The 21,509-nt window shown below is 41.7% G+C and overlaps 1 protein-coding gene across 1 annotated transcript in view; it reads left to right on the top strand.

The window, feature by feature from the left end:
• SMARCAD1 (SNF2 related chromatin remodeling ATPase with DExD box 1) overlaps nucleotides 1-21,265 on the top strand; it is a 114,563-nt gene extending 93,298 nt beyond the window's left edge. Inside the window, exons 17-24 of the mRNA XM_083179101.1 lie at nucleotides 1,489-1,584; nucleotides 1,852-1,969; nucleotides 2,072-2,193; nucleotides 4,132-4,320; nucleotides 5,800-5,918; nucleotides 9,228-9,410; nucleotides 18,777-18,886; nucleotides 20,769-21,265. Of these exons, the coding sequence (XP_083035227.1) occupies nucleotides 1,489-1,584; nucleotides 1,852-1,969; nucleotides 2,072-2,193; nucleotides 4,132-4,320; nucleotides 5,800-5,918; nucleotides 9,228-9,410; nucleotides 18,777-18,886; nucleotides 20,769-20,830 (999 nt within the window). The 3' untranslated portion in view covers nucleotides 20,831-21,265. The remainder of the gene's footprint in view (nucleotides 1-1,488; nucleotides 1,585-1,851; nucleotides 1,970-2,071; nucleotides 2,194-4,131; nucleotides 4,321-5,799; nucleotides 5,919-9,227; nucleotides 9,411-18,776; nucleotides 18,887-20,768) is intronic.
• The last annotated feature ends 244 nt before the right edge of the window (nucleotides 21,266-21,509 follow it).

The following is a 21,509-nucleotide window of genomic DNA, read 5'->3' as shown; positions in this document are numbered from 1 at the left end:
CTGACTTGCTACATCCATAATCCATTTAATATATCTGTAGCCGTGACTACTGTCAATTTGGTCATGGTTTAATTAACTTTGCATCCTGCAACAGAATCATTTTGCATTGCATTAACCACTTGAGTTAAATCTATGTGGCGGAAATTTTCTGGGCTCAGCTGCGCTGCCGCAGTGGGCTGTCCCGGAAAATTTCCGGGCATACCACTATGTAGTAGGTGCTCGGCAGTGGTGCCTTCATCGGAGCACCACTGGCACACTACCTTTAGGGGTCACCCCCCCCACCCCTCCTGTTGGTCCCTCTGCTCCGACGTACCCGGCGATCATACGCCGGAGCTCCCCCACCGCCAATCGCTATACAGTAGTGACATAGGCGGCAGGCTCGGGGATGTTCGGAGTGGCTCGGGGGGACTCGGGAGAGGTCAGGTACCTGAGTCCTCCCGAGCCGCCGCAAAACATCCCTGAGCCTGCCGCCTGTCTGATTACTGACAGACGGCAGGGGAGCTCCGGCGTACTAACGCCTGGGCTAAGGTGGGGGGGGGCGCGCCAGCTTCATATGATCTATGGTGGGTTTTGCTTGAGCAGGACAAACCTGCTCTGGTAGGTTTGTCCTGCCCCAGCAAAACCCACCACTCAAGGGGTTAATCTGTGCCTACTGCTGCTATACTCCGTAAGGGCCCCTATACACTTGTTCGATTTTGCCTATTTTTATCCCATTCTGCTGAACCAGCTCAAGAAATTGATTGAAAAGTGGCCAAATTTCATGCGATTTATCACATGTAATAAATCGCACAAAGTGCCAAATCGCATAGACGCGCTCCCGGGGAGCTGCCATGGAAATTGAAGGGAAATCAGGTCCGACTTGTCTGAGGCACAAGTCGGACCAGTGTATGAGGGCTTAAGACATGGCAGGGTTATGTCTGCACCCTACCAGAGTTATCTGAGAGTGATTAGCTTTATTATTTTTGACCTCAGCGCCATCTAGTGAAATATACTGCTATATATTGTACAGCCACTGTGCTAACACTTTTAGTTGGTTCGTAATGAAGAGGCCAAGGAATATACTCATTTAGCAGATTACAGTATGTCATCTTTCTTTTGAGTCCAAATAAATAAAGGGATTAGACAGGAGCATTTTTTTTATATATATATATAACTTGGCATTACTGAATGTCAGCTGTTTTATAATGCTACTTAGGCTATAAATGCCGATTTTCTTGGTTTCCTACTGATCCTCATAGTGATAGGTCATGGGTAGTTGTTGGCCAGAGATGCTTTATGGTGTAAGTAAGACATATGTACTGTAAAACTTAAGTAAAGCATCAGTCATATAGGGCAGAGGCAGATCTTGGATGCAATACCACCATTAGAATGTTACATAAACTTGTCACCCAGAGCTAAACCTTGTAAGTTGTTCTGCAAGCCTGCAGGTGGCAGTATAGGTATTCAACATGACATTGCCTGATAATCTGTTATCATCCATTCTTTTAGAAAACTACTGATGAGCAAAGTACTTTTGAAAAGGAAAGAATCAATCATGCCAAATTAATCATGAAGCCTTTCATTCTCAGAAGAGTAAAAAGTGAGGTAATACATAATTCTTGCTATAAAATATGCAATATAAATTCCTATAACATGAAAGCTTATCCTAGTTTTCAATATCGGGAAGCATAGCTTCATAGTATCATGTATAAAATGTTACTTTGATGACCGTAATTCATTACATTTTCTGTGGAGTTGGAATTTCCTCTCGTTTCAGCTCGTAGTAGCCCAGATCGTTGTAGTTGCTCTAGTTACAGCTTTAATAAGAATTGTATGTTTCATTCACGTCCCTTACATTTCATTTTGTCACAGGTCCTAAAGCAGCTGCCGCCTAAAAAAGATCACATAAAGTTTTGCCCTATGTCCAAGAATCAGCAACAGCTATATGATAATCTAATGTCTAGACTGAAGAGATCAATTGAGGGAAAAGGTAAAATGGAATGTTCACCAAGATGCTTTGTTAGTTTGTAGTATTGTTTTTGCATACTTTTAACATGAAATGGAAATAAAGTGTAATTCTGCTTTATTGTAGAGAAAAATTCTGAACTATGCAATGTAATGATGCACTTAAGAAAAATGGCCAATCACCCCTTATTACACAGGCAGTACTATACTGCAGAAAAACTGAGGAGCATGTCCAAGCTGATGCTCAAGGTAATCAACTTGATTTTTATTTTTCAAAATGTCTGCTGTAGTTCAGCCATGAGTGCAGTAGATGAGAACATTGTTCTTGCATGGACCTACATATTAATTGGTGTTATTGGTCAACAAGAAAGGTTTTATTGCTCTTGGAAGTTTTTTTCTAATAAACTATTTGTACTTTCTTATACCTTCAGTATTCTTTTTTCATGTACATTTTTACTATACACACCCTTTTGAGGGGAAATGAGACCTCTTGCTGCACTATAAGCATAGAGGAGTCAGCTACAGTGAATGGCACTTACTACACAACAGAGCCATAAAAGCTGGGGTTTTCCTACATAAAATGAGATACTTTCAGGCAGTACAGCAAGTTTACATACTTTGAGGTCATATTTGCTAATAAAATATATTTGACTGAGCCAAAAGTCAGGATGGTGCCAAATTAACTGCTGGGGCATAATTTTTACTTTCCCAGGTAGGTGATTTGTGTGTATTATAGTACTAAAACACTCTGGCCCGTTTCCAATGCCTCAGATTCGCCGTATTTTACAGCGAATCTGGCAATTCGCTGGGGTAACAGCAAATTTTTTCTCTTAAAAAACAATTCGCCCTATTCAATGGAGACAATTCGCTGAAAATGAACAGCGAATATCTGTTGATTCGCCGTGTGCGATTCGCCGCAATTCGCCGGTGGTTTTCAATGGGGTATTTACTCAAATTCGCCAAGAGTGTATTCAATGCTCAAATGGAGAACTGCTTTCTCCAGTGATTTTCGCCATGTTTCACCATTTCGCATTAGTCATCTTTTTTAGGTGAACTGGAATGGTTTTGATTTTTGTTTTTTATGATGTCAAAAAAACTGATTTTTTTTTCTGTGAAGGGGCATGCTATTTCTATTCATTCATTAATTTTCAATGATTTTCAAATTTTTTGGTCCCTCAGCGTTCACGACGGCCTTCAGGTCCTCTTCAGCGGTCCCAGGGGTGCATTGTGCAAGTTCGCAGGCACGCCGGTGACGTGGGGGGGGGGGACCCACAATATTCTTGAAAAACCACAGTTTTCGGAATATATCGGATAAGAGATCTCTGAATACGGGACTCTACCTGTATTTACAGTATCTTGTTGATCTATTGTTGCTTCCGGTCAGGCCGGGAATGGTCGCACGCATGCGAGTTCCGATCCACCAGAGCTTCCATCCCTGGCTCCCGGAGAGAGGGTGCCCTGGACACAGGAGGACGGAGGGAAAGGACGAAGGGGGTGGACAGATGGCAGCACGGTGACACCACAGCAATTTTGTGCTCTTTTCTAAGCAATCTGTATCTCTTATGGGGTTACACACGGGGTTAATTGATGGCATTTTCTAAGCAATCTCACTAAATCGCTTAGAATATGCCCCTACATCGCTTCATGTGTAGCGGACATATCGATGCGTGGCGCTATCACCGGGGGGTTAATATCCACCATGCTGGATAAATCTGTAATAGCCAGTGTCAGGGACAGTGTTCTTACTGGAGAAGACTGGGCTTGATATATCGCTGTGTGCTGAGCGATCTTGCTGAATCGTTTTGAGCAATCTGACATCACTCACACCGCTTCAGCATCTCCCCGTGTGTAGGCCCCTTTAGAAAGTAAGTACAGATCGCTCTGCTTGTATGCCCCAAGCAATGGTGATGCGCGATCCCGCACATCGCTATCGCCTGCTAGATAAGTCAGTGTAAGTAGTCAAATTGCTTAGCAAGTGCCAGCAAATTGCTCTATATTTACAGATTCGCTAAGATTTACTTAAGGTTTTTTTACTTTCTGTTATATGATGTAGTGTTTGAATTATTTTTTTTCCTTACTTTTAATATATGACCAAATAAAGAGCTGTATATAAGCTCTGGGGGTTGATACATTTTATATATTTTTGTTGTATTTGTTTCCTTTTTTTTAAAATTAATATTTGTATAGGAACCAACTCATCGTGAAGCTAATCCCGATCTAATCTTCGAGGACATGGAGGTTATGACAGATTTTGAACTGCACAGACTCTGCTCTGAATTTTCAAGCCTCTCTCACTTTAAACTTGAAAAGGAGCTGATGCTAGACTCTGGGAAATTTGAAATGTTGGACCAGATGTTGTCTGATATTAAACAGAAGGTATTTTTCAGTGCAAATAAATAATGGGCTTTGCTAACCTTTAAAATATATTTCTTGTTTTTATGTGACACTTGCCAATGGCAGGCCATGACCACAGATTAATTGGCCATACGGAGTACAGCTTTCTTGAATCTTTTTTGCTGTACACAAAAGTATTTAAAATGACTGACCTAAATTTTACTTATCCAAGCACCGTTTTGTATTTCACATAATCCCCTGTTTAATTTCTTCACCCATAAAAGACAAAATTTAGGATTTTTTAAAGTATTACTTTTTTTTCCTAATATACTGAGACTATTTTTGTAATGGTGTAAACCTGGGGTAGCCAAATCCAGTCCTCGAGAGCAATCAACAGTTTATGTTCTCCAGATCTCCTCACAGAATCACCAGTGACGTAATTAGATCCACCTGTGGATCTTTTAAAATGTGTCAGTGAGTAATGAGTGCACCTTTGCAGCAGCTAGTTTGTCTAAAAAATGTGAACTGTTGGTAGCTCTCGAGGACTGGAGTTGGCTACCACTGGTGTAAACAGTACTACTACTAATAGTAAGTAGTGCTAGAACAAAATATTGCTTGATCTGCAATCTGGTACCCAGCTCCACTAGATTGGATACATTGTCCCCCTGGGGGACATCCCAACAGATAGCAGACAGGTACGGCATATCCTGTTATGCCACTTAAGCCAGTTTTGCATCAACACAGTTCCATGAACAAAAATAAATAAATATCAAACTATGCAGAACTCTTCATGTGCGTTTTCACTGCAGTAGTGTTAAAAAAATATTGTTTAGATTTGTAAATGTTTGAATTTTGAATATTAACGTATAAAGCCTAAGTGGGCAATCTGGTCAGTGGATTTGACCAATATATTTGGCAATAGTTTTATTTAAATTTTAATGGCAATATTTATAAATGATACATATATATTTTAAATAACTACAGTAGAAATGGTTGGTATCTTTTTTGTCCCAATAAGGCTGAGCACACACTACTAGATCTGTCATCCAATAGTTCATCCTTATGCCGATAAGTAGGACCATCATATAGCGCATACACCCAATCTGTTGTTCTTACCCATCATTTATTGCATCTTCCCATATGATGTACTGCGCATGAGATGAGGAAATGGAATCAATGAAATGGGGAAATCAATTGGTGTATATCTGCAACCACACCTACTGTACAGATGAAACAATTGGATACAATATACTGGGATTTAGTACAATTGGAACAACTGTTTGATACATCTTATAGTTTGGACTTAAGAGCATCTTTTATGGTACAGTGCTGTAATATTTATTAACAATTCAGACTGTAGTGTGTAGAATGTGATGAGGGCCTCTGTATCTTGAATAATAAAGACTGAATTTTTAAGTGTTCTGGAACATCAGAGAACTCTAACCAATGCACCTGTTTATCGCATTATACATGTCTTACAGTAATGTTGTTTTTTCATGCTTGCTGTTTTGATTGCTGTAGGGTGACCGAGTTGTACTATTTAGCCAATTCACGATGATGTTGGATATATTAGAAGTTTTTCTGAAGCACCACCAGTATAGATATGTCCGATTAGATGGGAAGACTCAAATATCAGATAGGTGTGTATAAATTATGCAATATTACAGTAGACTATATTGGTTTATGTTGCACCTGCCTTGTTTTGTTACATGCCATAATGTTGTGTGGCCAACCATGTTAAATTGCTTTCATTTCAATATACATTTAAAATTGCCGAAGCGTGGCGAGCGCAGCGGAATGCGTCCTTTTGACCTTTTCATTCCCCCACTAGCCACGTCGGCGTGGAGTTGATTCTATAAAGTGTGGCCAGCGCAGCGAGGGGACGCGGAATACATGTAAAGTAATCTCCGCGAGGAGACGCGGAATACATGTAAAGTAATCCCTTTGGCTCGTCACACTATATAAAATCAACTCCACGCCGACGTGGATAGTGGGGGAATGAAAAGGTTGCGTTCCGCCGCCCCTCGTGTGTATAGTGGGGGGGGGGGTGCGTTAAACCTATTTGGGGGACATACAATCATATTATTGTATAGCTAATGTAATGGCATCGCACACCCTATAAAATTGCATGCGATCGCATGTGATTTTGCGGGACATGCGATGGCCCAGGGCTGACAGAGCAGTGAATAAATGACACTAAAAAAATCTCATCGCATCCCATGACCCGCAAAATCACATGCGATTTCCCTACGGTGCCGTACATAGCAAAACTGGGCGCCGTGATAATACACAAGTACCGTCAAAATACTTGCTTAGCACAGTCACTGTGGACAGACTTTAACCCCCTGGATAACCAGTTAACTATGTATATAGAATTCTTTTCTAAAATGTAGAGCACAGGTTCTCAAACTCTGTCCTCAGGACCCCACACAGTGCATGTTTTCCAGGTCTCCTCACAGAATCACAAGTTAAATAATTAGCTTAACCTGTGGATCTTTTAAAATATGTCAATGAGTAATGAATGCACCTGTGCACCTGCCGGGTGAACTGTGTGGGGTCTTGAGGACTGAGTTTGAGAACCCCTGATGCAGAGTAAAGCTAAATCCTTTATGTATATGCTGGCTTTATTCTTTGGAATCATTGGCAAGTCAAGAATTTTGGGTTGTAAGAAAATAAATCTATTCTTGGATACATAAATTCAAGGACTAATAAAATATAAATGTCACATTGGAATAAATGAGCGTCCTCGTATGGTAAGTGCAGTTCACATGTGACTGCTCTAAAAAGAATCTTCATCACTGACCTCACTTCATCTTTTATAGCATATATATATATATATATATATATATATATATATATATATATATATATATATTCTGTGTGTGGGATAATTAATCCACGAAAAGCACTCACCAGTAAAAACATCAATCTTTTAATTTCGTACTTGCTTGTAATAATACATAGATCTTACTTCAAGGATCCTCAGATCCTGTAGGTCGACATTTCGGCCACTAGAGGGCCTTTTTCAAGACAGCTTCAAATACTCACAAGTGCACAGTTCAAGGATTTCAAGTACGAACTGTGCAGTTGTGAGTATTTGAAGCTGTCTTGAAAAAGGCCCTCTAGTGGCCGAAACGTCGACCTACAGGATCTGAGGATCCTTGAAGTAAGATCTATGTATTATTACAAGCAAGTACGAAATTAAAAGATTGATGTTTTTACTGGTGAGTGCTTTTCGTGGATTAATTATCCCACACACAGAATATTATTGGGACACATTGATTGTCACTCTAGTTAAGCACCCCAATTGATGACCTTGGCTGGCTGTGAGTGCGGATCCTCCAAGAATATATATATATCTTCTGTTTTAAGCAGAATTAGTCACATTGAGCGGTCTACAGTAAAATACATAGTAATATAGTAGTTGAGGTTGAAAAAAGACATCTGTCCATCAAGTTCAACCGTCTTTGCAGATCTAACCCAGGTATATGGCCTAGCTGTGATACCTCCTGTAATATAATTTGCCTATTGTAGCTTTGGGTTAAATACTAATTATGGGTTGTACCCCTGGATGTTTTTCTTCCAGTAAATGTTTGTTCAACCTTATTTTAGCGGTTATTTTGGTCCACAATCAACGCTGCAAATTTTGCAGTGTTGCATGTGGACTAAACGCCGCGCCCCCCTACTTTTATCAAAACATCCATTCCCAGCCTATGGAGCGACACCCACATAATTCGATGGTCGTCGACCATCGACTGATTTGGAAGGTACACTATAGATATGCTTGCATCGTGGACAGGAACAGGGCGGGCAGCTGACATCCGATGATGTGGTCTAACCAGTGCCTTATAGAGTGGTAGAATTACATTATCGCCCCTTTTTTATACAAGCTAGTATCCTGTTGGCCTTAGTGGCCGCTCTGACACTAAGCACTGCACCCAAGTTTTTTGTTGCTTTGGACTCTTAGGTCCTTTTCAAATTCTGATTTGCCCAAATCTATCCCGTTTGGTTTATAATTTATACCCTGGTTATGTCGCCGAAGATGCATATTTTTACTTGGAGACACCCTCGACCATTCTAATCACACGGTTTTGTGTCATCTGCAAAGATGTATACACTGCTAAGTATTCCATTCTCTTTATCATTAATGAATGTGTTAAATAGAAGAGGCACCAGCACCGAACCCTGCAGTACACCCCTCTGTACTTGTATCCAGCTTGAATAAGCTCCATTTACAACCACCCTCTGTTCAGTCCTGCAGCCAGTTCTTTACCCAGCAACAAATATAAAGATGCATACATACAGTGGCGTAGCTACATATGTGGCAGACCCTGCGGTGGCTTGGGGGAGCAGCGCCAGCAGGGTCTGTGGTGGGCGCCGCTGGCTGAACTGACAGGTGACCCAGGCAGCAGTGAGCCCTGAGCTGGTCCCGCCCTCTACATATCTAATGAGCGGGGACCAAGTGCAGTGCATATTGAGTGAGCGGGTCCCTGACCCGTGCATCTGTAACTACGGCGCCCGTAGTCCATCGCCTCACCCCTTCTTGGGGCGCTCTGGAATTTTTTTTGGGCAGGTGGAGAAAAATTTCTAGCTACGACACTGCATACATGGGCTAGTAATTTTCTCATAGACCGCAATAACCCCCAGTGTTCCAAGGGATGCAGTAGATCATGTATGTCATGTGGTGTTTGCATATTGCTAGCACACAACTGTGAAAAGGCAAACAACCTTGGTTTATGAGAAAAGAATGTTCCTTTCACCTTTTCTGTAGAAAACTCAACACCCTGCCACCCATGTGAGGAGAGGCCAGCACCAAATGGTTCATGGTGAAAAGCCTCAAGTAGTAGCAATGCTAAGGACTTCTGTAAAGTTATTGAACTTCAGTATTGATTGTACCTTTGCAATTTGTAACTTGTAGTTGATTCACTTGATGTTTTTTTTTCTCTTAGAATACACCTTATAGATCAATTCAATTCTGAAATGGATATATTCATATTTCTTCTATCTACAAAAGCGGGTGGACTTGGTATTAATCTTACTTCAGCAAATATTGTAATCATTCATGACATAGATTGCAATCCTTACAATGACAAACAGGCGGAAGATCGATGCCACAGGGTGGGACAGACCAAGTAAGAGTTTCTTTATTTCTATGTAATTTTAAATTAGGACCTATTAATGAACAGGTAGCACTTATTATGTTTAGAATTGTAGTCTGCATCTCAGCCCCAGCCCCCTCCCCTAATGTCTGGATGCCATTTGTTGTGTTTCAGTTTAAAATAAAACTATGAAAATAGATCAGTTTCACATTCCTAGATAATGGGTATCTTAACCATGATCATCTAATATAAGGGTTTTCAATAATGCCATAAAGGTTTTACAATATAATAAAATCCTCTGTATTTAAAGTACTCCCTACTAATTTGTAACCAATTATTTGCAAATAAATTTAGTTTAAAGCTAATATTATTTCTGTAGTGAATTCAATATATTTGCTTAAAAAATGGTCAGTTTAGTTTTGGCTTATCACATCAGTCTCTTAAAAACTTAAATATTTGCTCTATATGAGTAAACAGGATTGAATAAATAGTGGCTTTAGTAAGAGGTTGGGCAATATCCTAACTGTTTCATGATACAGAAGATGTAGTAAGTTTTATAGTGGGAACAGCAGTCTTTCTGTTTATGAAATATGTCGTAAATTACAGACAAAAAAATTGAGCAAAAAATACTCTGGTGCTTATTTAAAAAATAATATAAATAAATAAAAAAGAAATGTATTGGTATAAAGAATTAAATTCAATATAGATGCGGGCTTCCGGCATTTTGGTGTCTTCACGCCCAATGATTTTAACTCAGTCTTGTAACGCTAGGGGAGCAAAGCAGAGCAAATAAAGTATAAAGAAATGCAATGATAGCACCATGCTGTTTCTTTAACCCCTTCCTGACAGAGCTAGTTTTTGCGTTCCTGACAGAGCCATTTTTTTCAAATCTGACATGTCTCACTTAAGTGGGGATAACTTTTTTTTGCTTTTACTTATCCCAGTGATTTTGAGATTGTTTTTTCGTGACACATTGTACTTCAAATTAGTGGTAAATTTGGGTCGATACAGTCTGTGTTTTTTTGTGAAAAATACCAAAATGTCGTGAAAAAATGGAAAATTTAGCGATTTTCAAAATGTTAAATTTTCTGCTTGTGAGACAAATAATCATACCACTCAAAATAGTTAATAACTAACATAGACCATATGTCTACTTTATGTTTCCATCATTATTTCAACTTCCTTTTAATTTTTTTGGACACTAGGAGGCTTACAATATGAATAGCAAATTCTCAAATTTTCAAGAAAATTTCAAACACTGATTTTTTTAGGGACCAGTTCAGTTCTGATGTGACTTTGAGGGACTTGTATGTGAGACACCCCCATAAATGATGCCATTTCAAAAACTGCACCCCTCACAGTATTCAAAACAGCATTTTGGAAGTTTGTTAACCCTTTAGGTGTTTCACAGGAATTAAAACAAAGTGTAGGTGAAATTTCAAAATTTCATTTTTTTTGCAGAGTTTCAATTTTAATACATTTTTCTAACGAATACAGTAGATTTTACTAGAGAAATGTGACTAAAAATTGATTCCCCCAATTCTTTTGTTTTCAAAAATATCCTATATGTGGCCCTAGTGTGCACGGTGACCAAACCACAGGCTTCATAATAGAAGGAGCACCTACTTGATTTTGGAGCCTCCTTTTTATGAGATTATTTTTTAGGCACCATGTAGGTTTCTAGGCACCATAAGATGCTAAAAGTTAGGAACCCCCCCACAAGTGACCCCATTTTGCAAACTACACCCTTCAGGGAATTCATCTAGGGGTATAGTGTACATTTCAAACCCCCAGGGGTTTCACCAATTGTGGTACAACTGGGCAGTGAAAATAAAAAAAAATAATTTTTCATTTTCACAGCTCAGTTGTATCAAAATTGGTGAAACCCCTGGGGGTTTGAAATGTACACTATACCCCTTGATGAATTCCCTGAAGGGTGTAGTTTGCAAAATGGGGTGACTTGTGGGGGGGTTCCACTGTATTGGTGCAACATAGCACCCACCATTCATTCCACCAAAATCTGTGCTGCAAAATCCAAAAATCACTCCTTCCCTTCTGAGTCCTGCCATGCACCCAACTGGTATTTTTTGGTCACATGTGAGGCATTGCCGTACTCGGGAGAAATTGGGGCACAGATTTTGGGGTGCTTTGTATCCTTCATTCCTTGTGAAAATGAAAAATTTTGAGCCAGATCTGCATTTTTGTGTAAAAAAATGTAATTTTTTACAGAAAAATGCAGTTCTGGCTCAAAATTTTTCATTTTCACAAGGAATGAAGGATACAAAGCACCCCAAAATCTGTGCCCCAATTTCTCCCGAGTACGGCAATGCCTCACATGTGACCAAAAAATACCAGTTGGGTGCATGGCAGGACTCAGAAGGGAAGGAGTGATTTTTGGATTTTGCAGCACAGATTTTGGTGGAATGAATGGTGGGTGCTATGTTGCACCAATACAGTGGAACCCCCCCACAAGTCACCCCATTTTGCAAACTACACCCTTCAGGGAATTCATCTAGGGGTATAGTGTACATTTCAAACCCCCAGGGGTTTCACCAATTGTGGTACAACTGGGCAGTGAAAATAAAAAAAATTAATTTTTCATTTTCACAGCTCAGTTGTATCAAAATTGGTGAAACCCCTGGGGGTTTGAAATGTACACTATACCCCTAGATAAATTCCCTGAAGGGTGTAGTTTGCAAAATGGGGTGACTTGTGGGGGGGTTCCACTGTATTGGTGCAACATAGCACCCACCATTCATTCCACCAAAATCTGTGCTGCAAAATCCAAAAATCACTCCTTCCCTTCTGAGTCCTGCCATGCACCCAACTGGTATTTTTTGGTCACATGTGAGGCATTGCCGTACTCGGGAGAAATTGGGGCACAGATTTTGGGGTGCTTTGTATCCTTCATTCCTTGTGAAAATGAAAAATTTTGAGCCAGATCTGCATTTTTGTGTAAAAAAATGTAATTTTTTACAGAAAAATGCAGTTCTGGCTCAAAATTTTTCATTTTCACAAGGAATGAAGGATACAAAGCACCCCAAAATCTGTGCCCCAATTTCTCCCGAGTACGGCAATGCCTCACATGTGACCAAAAAATACCAGTTGGGTGCATGGCAGGACTCAGAAGGGAAGGAGTGATTTTTGGTGGTGGAATGAATGGTGGGTGCTATGTCGCATTAGCAAGACCCCCGAAGCACCAATACAGTGGAACCCCCCCACAAGTGACCCCATTTTGGTCCACAGCTTTGGGAGGGGGGCTGGCGCTGCGGCTGGTGGGGGGTTGGGAGGGGTGCTGGCGCTGCGGCAGCCGGGTGGGTGGGAGGGAGGGGGGGCTGCCGGGTGGGATGGGGGGGCTGGCGATCGGTGGTGATCGGTGCTGTACTTAACAGCACCGATCACCACCGATCACTGTGTTACCGAGCGGCTTAGCCGCCGGTAACACAGAAAACGCTGCAATTGGCTGTTCACATTTGAACAGCCAATCGCAGCGATCGCCGACCGGGGCTCAGGGACAGCAGACATCTCCAAACTGTCACCGCGTCTATGGACGCGGTGACAGTTTAAAACCATGACGTATATATACGTCTTCGGTCGGGAAGTACCTCCCGACCATGACGTATATATACGTCTTCGGTCGGGAATATCTATCTGTATATATATATATATATATATATATATATATATATATATATATATATATATATATATATATATGTATATGTATATGTACACACATATATATATATATATATATATATATATGTGTGTATATACACACATATATATATATATGTGTGTGTGTGTATACACACATACACACACACATATATATATATATGTGTGTGTGTGTATATACACACATATATATATATATATATATATATATATATATATATATATATATATATATATATATATATAATCATTTCATTTCATTTCATTTTTTTCCCTAGTGCTGCTGCTGCTGCTGGCGGGGGGAGGGAGGGAGGGGGGAGGCAGCGCTGCGGCGCATACAGAGGGAGGAGAGCGGCTGCCGGGTGCCGGGTAAGCACACAGTGCTGCCGGGTGGGAGGGAGGGGGTGTCCGCGGATCGGTGGTGATCGGTGCTGTACCGATCACCACCGTTTTCTGTGTTACCGAGCGGCATAGCCGCCGGTAACACAGAAATAGCTGTGATTGGCTGTTCACATTTGAACAGCCAATCACAGCGATCGCCGACCGGGGGGGGCATCCCTGCCCCCCCCGGGCGGCGAGGGGGGATGTCTGCTGTCAGGGACAGCAGACATCTCCAAACTGTCACCGCGTCTATAGACGCGGTGACAGTTTTAACCCATGACGTACATTTATGCCATGTGTCGGGAAGTACTTCCCGACCATGACGTAAATGTACGTCAAATGTCGGGAAGGGGTTAAAACACTTATACTGTGCCATGGATTAATGCACATGCACCAATATTTATATAATATTTGTTTAATAAACAAAAGACAATATGAGAAGAGAATAAAAATACTGGGTGGACACCAGTTGATTAATAACAATAGCAATGATTCATATAATATTATAAAAGATAACACAAAATAAGCAATATGCAACAATATATCATGTTCACTTCTTAACAAAGAATGATCCTATGTCCAATAGTTACTTATTTTATAGATGCATCTTATGCGCGCAAATGACAGTCCACTAAATGCCTAAGAAGTATTTGATGCTTTATTTACTTACAATATACTGGATAAATGCAGAGTTTTTAAAATGGTGCCGCTGGCAGTGGTTCAGGTAGGTGCCTGGAGCAAGGGCATGGTTTGCTGCCTTCCCCCTGTCGCCATTTTCTATCAAGTCTCCCGCTGGACCGCTAGTCAATAGGCACTCGCAGTCCAGAAGCCACCAATGCTGCTTCTGATTGGCTGCTGGACCACAAGCGCCTATTGGTTAACGGTCCAGTGGGAGACTTCATTGAAAATAGCGTCGAACAGGGCAGCTCAGCCAGGCACAGCAGGGAGGGGCGAGCTCAGCCAGGCACACTCCGGCGCCCTGTGATCTTTCGGCGCCTGGAGCTTGTGCTCCACCCTCCCTACGCTCCTGGCCGCTGGTATCTGTTTTGGTGACAGGACTCGGAAACCCAAAGGCAGGGGTCCGGATTGACAGAGCTGGCGGAATGTGAATGGGCAGATGTGCCGGGGGTCAGGGTAGCATATCACAGCTGCCGTGTGGTGCAATGTATTTCCACAGGCATGCTGGGCTTGACGGCTCTTATCCGCTGTGTCACAACCTGTAGCACACCACACGGGGCTTGGATGATGGTAACTTAAATACAGGCGGGTGCTGCTGGTAGATTAGGTGCTAGGATGTGTCTCTTCCGCATTGTGTAGTTCTCCTCTTTCGCTCGACGTGCAGGCAGATTAACTTATTTCCCAGTGGCTGATGAATGCAGGTGTCAGTGATGTCCGTGATCCATGTTTTACTGTGAAAAGTGCAAGTCTGTGTAAGTCAGGGATAGGGAGCCTCCGGCCAGCAGGCCATAAACGGCCCCCGTAGCCAGTGTGACTGACCCGCCCGGTGGCTTGTCTGGGATTCAAGGAAGGGTGTGTTCTCGTGAGATGTCGGGAGATCTTGCGAGAACTGTCTTAATCAGTGGCAGTAAGAGCATGTGCAGCAGGAAATGCGCGGGACATGTGCAGCAGGAAATGTGTAAGTGCCACTGCCTATTGTACATATGGCCCCCGAAAGATTTAATCACATTACAAATGGCCCTTGGACCGAAAAACGGGTACTTGTTTAGTTTCACTGTGGCAGCACGAGGACGCTGAATCTATGAATATTGGCAGCGTGCCAAACTGCCTCCAGCTACGCTATCAGCGTAGCTGGAGGCAGTTTGGCAGCTTGCCAGCTGCTTAGTTGTTTAGTTTCAGGGCGGCAGCGCGTGACGCCTTACTTCTGTCATGTACCTTATCAGCGTGCTACGCTAACTCCTCCAAGGCAGCCCAGCGCTGCTACTCCTAACCTCCTGTGAAGTGAGCGCCTCTCACACAGCGCTTGTGCCGCATGATATCCTCTCTCCTGTGGAGAGGGGATCATGCGGGCGCCGGCGGAGAGGCGCTCCAACTTTGTGATATGTAGGAGCGTCTCAGATGCTCCAGCAATGAGACTTCTGCGTCTGAGCAGCGCGTGCCTCTCCTGTATAAAAAGCGGGTACGGACGCAATTGCGTATCATGCACAATGAAGGAGGCATTTGCCAGTGCTCTTATATAGGAAAGGTTGGGTTTTTAACTCAGTTCTGCGCAAAAGCAGCTGCTGGTGTCTGGTTATAAGGTACGCGCTGGTGAAGGGTATAAACACCACTCTTTTTGTAACCATTTGTCAATCTAGGGGTGCTGAAGAACACCCCAGTTTATAACTCCATAAGGTACGCGCTGGTGAAGGGTATAAACACCACTCTTTGTTGTAACCATTTGCCAGTGCTCCATGTTACATACAAGCAAATGCCTCCATTTCATACCACCACTATCCACACCATCCCGAAGCGTGGCGAGCGGCGGCATTACGCGTCCTACCCACCTTTTCATACCCCCACCATCCACGCCGGAGTGGAGTAGATTTTATATAGTGTGTCGAGCCCGAAGCGTGGCAAGCGGATGCGGAATACATGTGAAGTTATCCACGTCCCCTCGCTGTGCTCGCCACGCTTTGGGCTCGCTGCGCTCGCCACACTATATAAGATCAACTCCACGCCGACTTGGATGGTGCAGGGATGAAAAGTTTGGTAGGACGCGTAACGTCGCGCTGCGCTCACCACGTTTCAGGGTGGTGTGGATGGTGGGGGTGTTTCAGGAACACATTCAAACCTGCCACATCATACATCTGAGCAATAGCTACTCAGAGGTCAGAGGCAGGAGGATATCATTGCGTTGCTGCTGGAGCGTCTGAGACGCTCCTACGTATCACAAAGATGGAGCGCCTCTCTGCCAGCGCCCTCATGATGCCCTCTCCACAGAGAGGATATCATGCAGGCACAAGCGCTGTGTGAGAGGCGCTCACTTCACAGGAGGAGTCAGCGTAGCACGCTGAAACCGTACGTTACAGAAGTAAGGCAGCATGCGCTGTCGCCCTGAAACTAAACAACTAAGCAGCTGACAAGCTGCCAGAATTCAACAGTCGCTATGCTGATAGCGTGGCTTAAGGCAGTTTGGCAAGCTGCCAATATTCATAGCTTCAGCGTCCTTGCGCTGCCGCCGTGAAACTAAACAAGTATGGCAAACAGTTCCCCACCCCTGGTGTAAGTAGTTGAACTAGATCACACCTGAATTAAACTTATGTCTGACCAATAGTAAATGGAATCCCATTACAGATGCGGTATATGAAGGCTGCAGATTGTATTGTTTTTCACTCTCTGGAAAAGCTCCTATGAGCGAAACGCATAAGTGTATCAGTATATGGACACTGTGCAGCTTTATTTGATGCCACTAGATACCAACTAGCCTTTGTGCATACTCTGACAGCCAACCGCCACACTAACGGTGAAACACGGATCACTGCCATCACTCACACCTGCATTCATCAGCCGTTTAGAGCGAAGTCCATCTGCCTGCACGTGGAGCAAAGGGGGGGAATGACACACTGCGGGTGAGACACATCCCCGCACCTAATCTATCAGCAGCACCCTTCTGTGGCCAAGTTTCCATCATCCAAGCCCTGTGTGGCATGCCATGGGTTGTGACACAGCGGGTTAGAGACGCTGTGCCCAGCACGCCTGTGGAATTACATTGCGCCACACGGTAATATGCTGCCCTGAAATCCAGCACATCTGCCCATTCACATTCAGCCAGCGCCGTCAATCTGGACCCTTGCTTTGGGTGTCGAGTCCCAGCACCACAACAGATACCAACGGCACCATTTTGAAAACTCTGCGTCTATCCAGTATATTGGCAAGTAAATACACCATCAAATACTACTTAGGCATTTAGTTGACTGTCATTTGTGCACATAAGATGCATCTATAAAATAAGTAATTATTGGACATAGTATCATTCTTTGATAATAAGTTACTATAATATATTGTTGGATATTTTGTCTTATATTATATGAAGGAAATATATGTGTGATCATTGCTGCTGTTATTAATCAACTGGTGGCCACCAAGTATTTTTATTATATCTCTTTTCGTATTGACTTTTGTTTATTAAACAAATATTATATACATATTGGTGAATGTGCATGAATCCATGGCACAAGTGTTTTAAAGAAACAGTGCGGTGCTTCCATTGCATTTCTTTATAGGTCCTAAATTACTCTTCTATAAGTCACTGTTATTTAATGACATGCTTAGAATTCACAATGCATTAAGCTGCAGAAAATGTATTTGTTATATACAGTAAGGGGTATGGATCATAGGATTGACAGGCAAAAAGTAGGCATACTAAAGGTGGCATTGACCAAGGTCTACATGGGTTTATTTGGTGTCAATGTCAACACCTGAGCACACAGCCCCAATTAGTGTACCGTGTAGCTATGCTTCGGGCCTGGTTACTTTACAGTTCACAATCAGAGTACATGTGCATGGTTAACTATGAAAAGCTCCAAAAAAAATTAAAAAAAAATGTGAAAAACTCATATCAACCTTTTCATGGGCCAACCGGTGACCTTTTATCAATATCGACCTTGTGCTATTCAACCTATTGTCTATCTAGACATTGTTGACTTTTCATCTGGATGCCATAATAAGTGACTCCACCGATTTTTTTTTTTTTTTTTATTTTAGTGGTCAAGTTGTTTTGTTGACATATGTGAAACGTTAATATATTCAAATTAAACAATGTCCATAGGCTCATTATGTTGAGAAATGGTTGAAATTTTGTGTGGTTTCTGAAACTATTAAGATTTACTAAAATGATCTCCCGAATATGACCCATCTTGTACAGCAGACTTAAGCTGCCCTAACACGCTGAGAATAGACTTTTGAGGAGTCTGTGTCCTGTTGGTATCCAGCAGGTCTGGTGACCATAGCATCCAATTATTGTAGATGACCTTGGATTTTCCAAGTGTTCTATACACAATCAACACATCATGTCCAACCTGCTTGTAAAAGTATTTAGAAGTGGACAAAGTGTGAATAAGCCCTAACACTTCAGAAATAGAAAACTGCATGCTTTACCTTTCTATTATTATAGAAGGTATATTCTCAAAAGTGGAAAATACTCAAAAAAAATGTTATCACATCATTTCTCATGGTTTCCCATTGTTTTTGAATATAGTAATGTGTGTAATACAATAAGTGACTGTTTTTTTGTCACCATAGATGGGCATGTTGCTAGCAATAAGAGAATAGCATACATATTAAAATAACTGTATGAAAATGACTAAAGACAAATGCTGTTTTGTGTTTTTCTTTTTTTAGGGAAGTTAATGTTATTAGGTTAATTGGCAAAGATACAATTGAGGAGTCCATGCTAAAGATCAGTCAACAAAAATTGCGACTAGAACAAGATATGACAACAACAGATACAGGTAGGTCTATTCAGTAGTAATAATCATTCACCAGGTTTGCATTTGTTCTGGGTAGAAAAGCAGAACTGGCAATTGAAATATTACATTCCCCCCCCCCCTGAAACAGGTAACAAGTAGTTTATACACTTTTTGTGTGTGTATATACAGTGATGCCAAGGGAGGGGGGTACTAATTACGCAGGCACGATGGAGCGGCCCAGTGGGGCCGCCATTACCGGTCTGTAGCATCTTTTCTCAACCCAGCACATGCTCTGCTGCCCTGTGTGTGTGTGTGTGTGTGTGTGTGTATATGTGTGTGTGTGTGTGTGTGTGTATTTATATATATATATATATATATATATTACCTCCAAGTCTGTCTGTCTGTTACCCAGTTTGTTTTATCACTGTAAACAATTGTAAAGTGCAACGGAATCTGCTGCGCTATATAAGAAACAGTATATATATATCATGAATTTATAAATGCATTTAAGCTTGTAGCCCATCACCAAGGGGCTCCCATTTCACTGCATGTCCTCTTCATAAGAGTCTGGTTGTTACAGTGGGCCTTGCAGTGATATGGGCTGCAAGCTTAAATGCATTGATAATAGTATAGTGTATAGAAGAGTGATGATTATTTTATAGCAGAGCAATCCCCATTGCTCTGCTATGGAAAAAAAATGGTTGCCTGCAATGTGCTAGACAAGAAATTGCAAATTAAACAGGGCAATTCACGATATTGGTGTAGAACACAGAATTAACACCGCAAAGAGACATAAAGATACATTTACTAAAGCTTCTAAAAATTAACCTTATGTCAATCATTTCTCTATTGCATTCTAGAAATTGATGGATCAAACCTGATATGCTATGCGCAACATGACCTCTTTAATTTTAGAAGCTTTAGTACTTTCATACCATAAAGTCTAAAGGCCCCCATGCACTAGTCTGACTTGTCCTAAGGACAAGTCGGGCCAGTTTGCCCTTGAGAGCTCCCCGGGAGCCTTGTTACGATTTGGCCAAATTATACATGCAATAAATCGCATGCAATTTATTGCATGTATCTCCCCGGGGAGCTGGTGGGGTCCATGCAGGGCATACAGCGGGGTCCCTGTGGTGCTTGGCAGTAAGTCTGCAGTTCCGTGTGGCGGCTGGGAACTAAGTAGGGCTTTTTGCCGGGTGGCGGCGTGGGAAGCGCTGGTGAATTTGAAAACATTTAGAAAAGACGGGCCGTCAGGCCAGTATTTCCAAATTCAGCAGCTCTTCCTGTGCCACCACCCAGAAAAAAGTGCTGCTTAGTTCCCAGCCACTGCACTGACACTGACTTACCTCCTAGTGCCACAGGGACCCTGCTGCCCGACCCACGACACCCGGAACCCCACTGCCCGGACCCTGCTGCTGCCCATAGGTGTGTGACAGCAGTGCTTCACCGCTGTCACACACCTACGGATCAGACCAACACATTGTGGGTGCTAAAAATCACTTGCAATATGCCTTTGATGGGTCCGATGCGACAGATTGAACCTGCAGAAGGTTCAATCTGTCAGGTCGGACCGGTTGCACACGGAACCGTGCATCAGGTCGGATAAGGTCTCAAACACATCCGATTTGGGCCAATTTCTCGGCCGGATCTGTGTGGATTTGGTAAAATCATCCAAAATCCTTAAATGGAAAATCCAATTGAATTGCAACCGTAAAAGGTGTCTCCATCCATCACCTCGTCTCAGGAGGTACATGTGTGTAGAAATAAATATATTTTTGTACAGCAATAAATCTTTATATGAATGTTTCCTTGTTTGGTTCCGTTTCTTATATTTTCCTAAAATGAGACTATAGGTCTTTTTTTTTTATTTTTGGTGGTGTACCCTGGTGAAATAACATATTTTTTTTCTCCCTTTTTTTTTTAGGAGATGAAGGAAACATTCCTCTTGACATGGCCACTTTATTAAAAACATCTCTAGGTCTTTAAAAAAAAATGTGATGTTGGTTGCTTTTGCTGAAATTTATAGGCAGAATTTTTTGGACTGACAAACTATTTCTGATTTTTTTTTTAAATTGTTTCTTAAAAGAACTATACTGTAAATGTATAGCCATTTAGATAACCTGAGCTGTTTTATGGCAGAACATTTACTATTTAATACCTATGGCAGCTGACGAACCAACTTTTTTGAAATACATTCTCAGTAGGGGGAAGTGGTATTGATAACAGGATATCCACTAGTGCTTTAGATGTCAGTATTTTTGTACGATACTTTTTTTTTTTTCCCTACCTCTATATTGCAATTCGGTGTATTCTAATATTTGTGTCTTTTTTCTTGTTTGTTTTTTTTACAATGTTCTGTTACTTCAGTTATTTTGTCAAACATTTTTTTCTAGTTCAAAAAATAAAATATTTACAAATGGCTCAATGTGTTTTTTTTTACATCTTTTTATACAATGATCAGGGATAACTTTAAAACCACTAACCAGTGAAGTGTAATATGTTGATTACCTTGTAACAATGACAACAGCCAAAAGGTAGGATAAATTGGGCAAGTAAACACTCAGTTCTTGAAGTTTGTGTTAGAAGCGGAAACAATAGGTAAGCCTAAGGGGTACTTATGTATTATCTGGGCTGCCGATTTTTTGATTGTATGCCTTAACTTAAG

The sequence above is a fragment of the Crinia signifera genome, chromosome 1, assembly GCF_055691185.1.
Source record: "Crinia signifera chromosome 1, ASM5569118v1, whole genome shotgun sequence".
In the NCBI taxonomy this organism is placed as follows: domain Eukaryota; kingdom Metazoa; phylum Chordata; class Amphibia; order Anura; family Myobatrachidae; genus Crinia; species Crinia signifera.
This window is presented reverse-complemented; position numbering and strand designations above follow the sequence as displayed.